Genomic DNA, 9,761 nt, shown 5'->3' with positions numbered 1-9,761 from the left:
TATTTTTACACGGGAGCGAGGTGTTGGCTCTCCTCCCGCCTGTACGTGGGTGCTGCAGGAGTCATCTGACCCCGGGCGCGTTGGAGTTGGAGCGCTTGGTGCCGGCACGCTGCCGTGACTCCCGCTCCTCCACCGCCCCGGCACAGCTCCTCACTGCTGGCCGACTACGCAGCAGCGGTGCTTCTGGTGGCAGTTCCCCTCACAAAGGGAATTAACGTGGGAATGCCGGAAGATACAGGTACAGTGTCATGACTCCACATTTTGGAGTGTCTAGACCTGAAATGGCTTGTTTTTCATCTGGAACTGCAATAGCAAAATCACTGATACTGTCATGAGAATAATTATTCTGTGTTTACTTGGAAATGCAGCAGAGTGGGGGAAGATGCTTAAACATTTATTTTAAATTATGTTTCATGTTCTTTTAATTATATGAATGATGATTTGGAAATTATAATAATACTGACAGCTGACAGCTCAATTTGAAAACTTTCCCCATTTTATTTAATTTAAATTGACTTTAGACTTTATATTAGCTTGTAATGAAAAAAAAAAAAATCTATTTCTTTATGCAGATATATTGGAGTGCTGTTCCTGTATCCTTTCTCATTGTAATCTTGCTAAACGCATATAAAAATAGCCTTTACATTACAGTTCCTAAAATTCAGCGAAGAGTTTTACTAACTGCCTTTGGATTTGGTAAATATTTTATTATAATAATGAGGGCAGGAGGTTAGCTTGTGCCTGGCTTGTTTATGTGATGTGAATTTTGCACTGAGCATATGGTGAGATCTGGAGCTCCTGTGTGCTGGGTACTTGTGCTGTGTTGCAGCTCTCATGTATGGTTGTATTACTTCACATTCTGAAGAATAACAGCTCTCTTTCGTCTCCAATCCCATAAACTCTGTAATTAGCAGTAAAAGCAGAGGTTGCTTCGGTTGTGCTATCTGCCTGCTGTTCTGTACCAGCTATAGATTTCTGGTTTGATGATGACCCATAGGAAGTGCTGGGAAGGAGTGCGATCCTTTCCTTAGTGCCGAAGGAAAGGCACTCTAAAAGTGGTTGTTTCGAAGTCACAGATGCAGGTATAGAGTTGAAAAAGAAACATGATTCTTGAAATGTTATTTTGTATTTTTGAACTACGTCAATGAGTTCAGTTAAATAGAGACCTATTGACATAAAGATTTAGTGAATTTGCTGAATTGCCTGTCTTATGGTATAGAAACTGAAGAGAGAAGCAATAATAGGGCTTTGCTGCTGCAGGAGGGTGGGGACAGTTCAGTCCTCTCTGTGGCCAGCTGGAGGGCTTGAGGGACTATGTTATGTGGACATTCAAGGCAAAACTTCTTTAGCTTTCCCATTATTCTTGTGGTCTTCTGCTTCGTTGTCAGATGTGTGGAAGAAAAAGGCATTGCTTTATAATGACAAGGTACCGTAAAGCATGCAGACAAGTTTGGAACTGCTTTTAACACAAATTGCCTACCTGTGATAAGAAATATGGTAAAATATGTTAACGCTACATACTTAAAATGCTGTTGCAGAACAACTGTTTCTAACATATCTGCTGCTCGGGCAGGTTTGGTGCCCATCCATTTGGGCACACTGTGCTCCCTTCTGCCCCGGTGCCCAGACTATCAGAGTGCCCAGCCGGGCAGGGCTGAGGCTGGGGAATTGCTCTTCCTTGCTGCTGAGTGTGGTTGGAAGGATGGATGGGGAAGGCTTGTGGAGTCCCTGTTTTACAATCACTCTTTCTCTCATCCTTTCTATGGAAAGGGTCATTGAGGTCTCAGGGCCCCACAAGGCTCCATAATGAATCACCAGTCCTTAGGAAGAAAAAAAGAAACCAAAGCCCCTTATGTAAAGTAAATTTATAGCTCACATCCATGTAGTTCTCTGAACACCGCATGTATTACCGTATTACTTACTACTATGTTATATTTATCCTTACCCCCACACCAGCACTGGAAGAACTCTTAGTCTCTGCATTTTACATACAGACACAAGGCAGGGAAGAAGCGGGGGCCAGCTTTAGGCACTTAAAACTGGGAATAATGCTTCACGGGATATTTAGAGGCACTTAAATGGTTGTTTCCTTTGCTTTCATCTCGATGTTTTTAAATCCAACTCTGAGTGTTTTGACTAAGGTGATACAAAGAAGGGTTTGGCAAAAAATCAACTTGAACTCCAGTCTCTAATTCCGGTCGGGTGCTGCTGCGCTCATCGGCTTCTCCTTTAATCCTGCTCAGAGAAGATGGCAAATTTAATTCCCCTCTGGGCTGCTGCGAACCACACCCTCACCAGATCGCTTGATGCAGCATTTCAGCAGTCAATACTTTGTCCTGTTTCTCAAATACTTAGTGAGTAAAGGCATTTGGGTCTCATATTTGTTTATTTTGATTTTCAGTCACCACCTCTAGCTATAGAGATGAAAGGTTTCAGTGTCAGACATAATTTTCTGCTAATTCCTTCTTGCAGAATAATACCCGTTATCAGAGCTGTGCATTTTTCATTCAGAGTTGAAATATAGCCTGTGTCTTTGTTGAAAAAAATGAACATTTTAATGAACTAAACAGCTGATACTGGTAATTTTAGATATTAATGCCTTTTTGCTCAAACAAAATGTTTCCATCTCGTGAAATGAATGTAATGGGTTGTGGAGAAGGATGTTACTTGTGAATTTATAGAGGAGCCAATAGTGCGGATAGTTGCTAAAAAAAAGTAATGTAGCTTTTCTGCTGTTGGAGGGTTGCTGTTGAAGGCAAATTATATTATATTTGTATGAGTCTGAAATGAAAGGCTTGCACTTTTGTAACCTAACCTCAAGAACAGGGTAAAAAAACCAAACCAAAACATAACAAAACACAAAAAGAGCAGGGAAAGGGACCCCCCTGAAGCCCTCTGGTTTTCCTTTTACCATTGTCTTTAGGCTCTGGTTCTGCACTATCCATCCAAGAACCTGGGTGAGGAATTAACACTTTCCCTGGATTGAGAGATAGTTTTGGGGATTACAAAAACTTGTTATTTAGGAATAAAATATTTATATTCTATCCATTAAATTATACCTTAGTATAGTTCACAGTACTTTTTAAAATGTCCATAAGAAATATCACAGAACAGAAAGCACCTCTCAGACCTTGTGTCCAGCTCTGGGGCCTCCCGCATAAGACAAACATGGACCTACTGGAGCGAGTCCAGAGAAGGCCACAAGAATGATGTGAGGGCTGGAGCACCTCTCCTATGAGGACAGGCTGAGAGAGCTGGGGTTGTTCAGCCTGGAGAAGAGAAGGCTCTGGGGAGACCTTATGGTGGCCTTCCAGTACCTGAAGGGGCTATGGGAAGGCTGGGGAAGGACTTTTTACAAGGGCAGGGAGTGACAGAACAAGGGGAAATGGCTTCAAACTGGAAGAGGGTAGGTTTAGATTAGATATGAGGAAGAAATTCTTTCTTGTGAGGGTGGTCAGATACTGGCACAGGTTGCCCAGAGAAGTTGTGGATGCCCCCTCCCTGGAAGTGTTCAAGGCCAGGTTGGATGAGGCTTTGAGCAACCTGATCGAGTGGAAGGTGTCCCTCCTCATGGCAGGGAGGTTGGAACTAGATGATCTTTAAGGTCCCTTCCAACCCAAACCATTCCAGGATTCTGTGATTGTAATATTAAATTGTATGATTTGGCCCTTTATCCAGGCTTCTCTAATCACCAGAGGAGTTAAATAATATGGAGTAAATGGGATATGTGGCCTTTTTTGTGTCCATATATTGAAAAAAGCAGGTGAAAGAATTTTAAGTTTCATATTTGAGGTTTGATCCAAGATTGAATTTATATTCTTAAGCATGGGTATTCGTAACTTTTCAGTACTTGATTTCTAAGCTCAATAACGGCTTCTATGAGTCTTTATGTTAAGTTAAACCAAAAAGCACCAAAGTGGAAAAAGCATTAGGACTGTGTTGAATTCTGCAGTTTCTGGCCATATGTTTCTTCATGAGGTCTGTCATCTACCATGAAGATTTTTCTCTTTTGGCTACCCAAAGCCTGATAGCAAAGAGGTTTGTCATCCTCTGTGTGAACCGGTCCTAGACAGGATCTTTTGCTAAGGGTTTGATTGCCCTCAGTGGTTTGCTCACAGCAGGGAGAAGATGCTGAGAGCACAGTGACATTTTCCATCCCAGGCTCCAGAGTGGAGCATGACCAGGCACTAGCGAATCTTCTCACTTCTGCCACCATGATCAGCTTGTCTGGTGCTGTTTCCAAAACATTCTTGTCTCAGCCAAATCTCCGCAGCTCTGGCACCTCATCCTGGTCCCTACTGTTAAATCCTACTTAGTCTAGCAACACCGAAGGAGCTGTGTTTACTCAAACAGGGATGTTTTTGACCACATACCGTGTATTTTCATGGATCCAGTGTACCTTTCACAAAGTCCATCTCTGTCAGGCTTCAGCCTTTACTCCAAAGTACTTCCAAAAACAAGATGCTATGCTTTCTTTTCAACACTGCAAATATTGTGTCCTGTCCTTTCTTTACACCTTTATAATAAGCTTAAACAGTTTGTCTGAATTTTTCCCTAAAGAAATTAGCTCAAAAACAGCAAATATGAAGAATGTCAATATAAATGGTTGAAGTTTGGCAAAGTTATAAGCACACTGGAAACATAATTTTACAGTTGCCTGAAGGTTGGTAACGAGTGATACCACTGTCCTCTTTTCCCCACAATACTTACAGCAAGTGCATGTGTTTCAAGCAAGCAGTATAGAAGTAAATCTGAGGGATGTATCTTACTCGACAATTTGTTTAACAAACCATTGCTAATTCAGTAAGCCTTACTTGATTCAGAACTACAGAATTATGTACTGTATAACCTGTTGGAGTGAGACTGATTCTTGACATCAGAAATACGTGAACACTGGACATTTAGCAAGATTATTGGCAGTGATGTGCCCAGCAGATGGGCCTTGTACGCTGATGAAGTGCTGGGGAAAGTGTTTGCTAGTTCCTTTCTTGCCAGTTTTTGTCCTTGTCAAAAAGTATGTGCAGTCAGATCTTTTTAGGGTTTAAGGATTGGTGGAGATACCTGGGGTAGAGCAAAATGCAGTCTGGCAGAAAGGGAAGTTTGGAGAATCAGGCGTTCATTTGTATTTCTGTTCAGAAAAAGTCATTTAAAGTTAAGAAGGAAATTTCTCGTTCCGTTAAATTCTCCAGATCATGGTATAATATAAGCATTTAATTTTTAATGAGCTCTTTAGTCAGTTATGATCCTATGAGTAGTCTCAGATCATTACATTCCATCAGTAATTCACTATTTCACTCATTAAGTATGTTGATTATATATTCTGCTGCTTCAAAGACTGATTTTGATACATAAAGACATCAAAGTTGAATGCTGAAAATTGCCATGTAATTTTCCTTAAAATTACATGACAATTTTCTTAAAAAATATTTGAAACATAAGTTAAAATTTTAGGTTGACTAATACAGTTTGCCAAAATTGTGTCAGTAGTTGCAATTTCAACATAAAGCACAATATATTTTAAAATAGTCAAACTTAACCTAATATATCATTAATTACATCACTTTGTTGTGCTAGATGAATGAATAAGTATTTAAAACTGTCTTCAGAAGCACAGTTTTATAATGAGCCCAAAGGCACTGTATTCACACTGGGGTTTTGTGTGAAATATTGATTAGCTCAGTTCTGAGCTGAGAGGAAAAAAAAAAAATATTCATCTGTGTACCATGCATATTTTAAATATAATTTCTGTTACTTCAGGATTAATGGAAGAATTCCAACATAAATGCTACATCTTTTCCTTTTTAATTTATCTTATAGCTGAGGAGCCACTTGTTTTAAAATTCTAAATCTTGATCCTGAGACCTGAAGAGAAGCATATGTACTAAATAGTCCAGCCCTGTAGCTCTGGACACTGAACACCACATGCAATGTGGAAAGCAAAACTTTCTGTTTTCGGTCACTTTGCAACAATTATCAAAATAGTTTCACAATTCACAAAACAAATTGGCAACCATTTTCAATTTTCTACTGCTTTGCAACAAGTGCAACACAGGTTCAAGAAAACAAACAGATAAAGTTTTCTCTGGAAATATGACAGTATTTTCACTTTAAGAAAAGTTGGTATGTTTGGTGTGGAAAGCTGCGCTTGGGGCTCTCCAGTGGTACATCTGGATTCCTCTGGCACATGTTGGACAGGCTGGATCAATGGGCCGAGGCCAATTGTATGAGTTTCAACAAAGCCAAATGCCAGGTCCTGTACTTGAGTCACAACAACCCCCTGCAATGCTGCAGACTTGGGGAAGAGTGGCTGTAAAGTTGTCCAGAGGAAAAGGACCTGGGGATGTTGGCCAACTGCCGGCTGAATATGAGCCAGCAGTGTGCCCAGGTGGCCAAGAAGGCCAAAGGCATCCTGGTTTGTATCAGAAATTAGTGTGGCCAGCAGGACCAGGGCAATGATTGTCCCCCTGTACTCAGCACTGATGAGGCTACACCTTGAGTACTGTGTTCAGTTTTGGGCCCCTCACTACAATAAAGACATTGAGGTTCTGGAGTGTGTCCAGAGAAGAGCAACAAAGCCGATGAAGGGTCTGGAGAACAAGTCTTATGAGGAGCAGCTGAGGGAGCTAGGGTTGTTTAGCCTGGAGAAAAGGAGGCTGAGGGGAGACGTTATCACTCTCTACAACTACATGAAAGGAGGTTGTAGTGAGGTGGGTCTTGGTCTCTTCTCCTAAGTAACAAGTGATGGGACAAAAGGAAATGGACTCAGGTTGTGCCAGGGGAGGTTTAGATTGGGTATTAGGAAATATTTCTTCACTGAAAGGGTTGTCAAGCATTGGAATAGGCTGCCCAGGGAAATGTCACTGTCCCTGGAAGTCTTTAAAAGATGTGAGGTGGACTTGGCAGTATTAGGTTTACAATTGAACTCAATGATCTTAAGGGTCTTTTCCAACCAAAATGATTCTATGATTCTGTGCTCTGCATTGTGGCTGGGACTCCTCAGCCAGGTTACTGCCCTGCCCATGGGATGTACCACGACACGGGATCACAGCTGTCTGTGTGCCTCTGCACCAGCCAAGTGCTGATGTTGCCGGAGAGATGCTGCTCAGAAAGCCTTAGCCATGGGAAGAGTCAAGCATGAAAAAAAAAAAAAAAAAAGACATATATTTAATAATTCCAATTAGAATTTTGTGTTTCAAATGTAATATTTTAGGCCAAAATGTGCTGGGTGTGGTCAGCTCTTTTTAAGTCAAGGTGTCCATGAATTAAATGCTACAAATTTGATGCTTGTTAGTAATTGTGGAGGGAGCAAGCCTTCTTTATCTGTAGTTATAAACTTTTAGCAGCTACTCTACTAAGTAACTCAGGAAAATACTCTGTTTCAGTTTCTTACAGGGTTGATTCTTTTTAGGGTGAGTAATTTGTTTTGGGCAGGTCACAGTAAAGAGAAATTCTCATGTCAACAGTTAAGTATTGTAAAGTTCTGAGTTTCCCCTATTTTCTTTTGAGGAATAGGTCAGACCCTCATATTAGCTTGAATCGTGTGTGCTAATTGCTCTGTGCAAATCTGGACATCTGCCTTTCTATAAACTTCTAATTGTTTGTCGTGCTGTGTTGTTTTTGGAAATGTGCTTAATTATAACCAGGGCTTCAGTAATAGCTCCAGAGTTCACACTGCCTTGAGCAGGACTTTTTTGACAGTCCCAGAATGTGTAATGTCAGCAGACCGGGCAGAATGCTCATGGGTGGTGAATAATGCTATGGGCAGCTCAATCCTATGTATCTCCTATATGGGGAAAAACACCCAAACAAACAAAAAAACCAATCCAAACCACTTTACTTACAGGAGTAGTAAGTGCAGTTTGGGCAAAACTTGCAGAAACTCCCCTGGAAGACTGGGTGGGAGTCTCAGCATCTCATTGTAATACTGGCTTCTTAAAGTTGGTGGATGTGGAAAGGCCTTTTGAGTATCACCACGACTTTCCGGTGGTGAGGATGAGGGTCAGAATAGAGGAGGAAGAGCAACAATGTTGGATATTGGAGAACAAGAGCTGCATGATGCCCACTTACTGATTTTGCTATCATCTGTCATCATGTGTGTTCATAGTGTCCATACTGTAACTGTTAGGGTTTTTTAAAATTAAAATCAATTTTGTGGGGTTCCCCCCCCCCTTTTGTTTTTCCTTTCAGAAGCTTAGTTTCTGAAATAGCAACTTTGATATTCCAATAGGAATAGAAACTAAAGATCTTGGCCAATCTGAGTTTAACCCTGATTCTTACAGATTTATCCATTGTGTCTCAGCAGTCTCATACAAAAAGTTACTCCCCGCCCGCCCTCCTTTTTTTTTTTTTTAATGTTGGTGAAAGGCAGAGGTTACACAGAAGTGGCATTATCCCTCAACTAGACTCTGAAGGGAAACATGAATCATCACCATTCATAATTAGTGTATTGGCCTGTGAGAGGTTACTTCATTTTAACTGGTTGGTTGGTAAGTTTATTTTGAAGCTAAAATTTTTAAAAATTCAGTTACTTAGAAGTAAGCAATCCAACCTTAGAATAAACATGCCCCATTATAGAAGAATGTTATTTAGCATGTAATTTTCTTAAAATGCTTGATATATTTTCCTGTTATTAGTTCTTCTTCACACAGGAGAAAAGCCAAGTCTATTGAGTACAGTACAGCCCCTTTATAGTTACCCGCCGCAGTGTTTGCTCTCTAGACTCCTAAGTACAGTGCGATAAAAATTGATGCAGATGCCACAGCAGAATTGCAAGAATAAGGTCATATCTCGCCTGTTCTACTTAACACACTGGGATCCCAATTTATATTGTTATTACCAACAGCCCAATAAATGCAATTTCTAATTTACATCACAAGGTGGCAGCAAATTTTTAATTCACTTAATATTTTACTAACCTGGATACACCAATCTCTTGAAATTATTTTCTTAGAAAATGACAGCAACTTTTTTTTAGTGATCAGTTATATGTGGTATTTACAGAGATGTCAATGTTTCAGAAGTATGAAATCAGAATATTTACAGGAGTGTATTTCTATCTTAAAAACAATTAAAAAGGTAATTGCCTTGAACTTTAAACATTCATAGCTCACAGTGTAATAATTACTAAATCCCATTAAAGGTGCTTTGGATAAAAACAGTATCTTTTATCTATAGCCTTTGATTTCTTGAAGAGAAAGTACAACAAAGCATTTTTTGAAATTCAGGTGGAGGCTCTCAAGACTTTATCATGTGGATTCTTTCCTCTATAAGCAATTCTGTTTTATGTTTGAAATGTTTGCAGGTGTGAGCTTTGAAAGTTATGAAATTAGAAGTTTGGCTCAGCTCCTTTAGCAGATTTTGCAGATTGTGCTGGCCAATACCAGAAGTTAAAACTGTTTGATCCATTTGACCTATTTTGTCCCAGGTGTTAATTGCCATTATTTGTACATCTTACAGAAGATGGTTTTATTGCAGTAATGCATCTGGCGGCCTTTAAAATGCTCTACCTTTTGTTTTCCCTTGCAGTTTCACAAACACAGGCTGTACATAGCCAACTGGAGAAGCCATCAAGTACTGCAATTCTCTGCAATAACTGTGGAAACCCATGCAAAGGAGAAGTTTTGAGAGTTCAGAACAAGTATTTCCATATTAAGTGCTTTGTTTGCAAAGGTAGGTGTTTGTCACAGCTCTTCCTATAACTAGGGCATTAGCACTGGGCATGTGACTTCCTGGTCCTGGAAACTTCACAAACATATTTTAAA

At 40.1% G+C, this 9,761-nt stretch overlaps 1 protein-coding gene across 1 annotated transcript in view; it reads left to right on the top strand.

The window, feature by feature from the left end:
• Window positions 1-222: 222 nt before the first annotated feature.
• Window positions 223-9,761, top strand: part of ABLIM2 (actin binding LIM protein family member 2) — a gene marked incomplete at its 3' end in the record, with an annotated part of 101,741 nt that continues 92,202 nt past the window's right edge. Inside the window, exons 1-2 of the mRNA XM_029084868.1 lie at window positions 223-238; window positions 9,526-9,669. Coding sequence (XP_028940701.1) covers window positions 223-238; window positions 9,526-9,669 — 160 coding nt within the window. The remainder of the gene's footprint in view (window positions 239-9,525; window positions 9,670-9,761) is intronic.

Source organism: Antrostomus carolinensis, unplaced genomic scaffold (assembly GCF_000700745.2).
Source record: "Antrostomus carolinensis isolate BGI_N321 unplaced genomic scaffold, ASM70074v2 scaffold10395, whole genome shotgun sequence".
Classification (NCBI taxonomy): Eukaryota; Metazoa; Chordata; class Aves; order Caprimulgiformes; family Caprimulgidae; genus Antrostomus; species Antrostomus carolinensis.
This window is presented reverse-complemented; position numbering and strand designations above follow the sequence as displayed.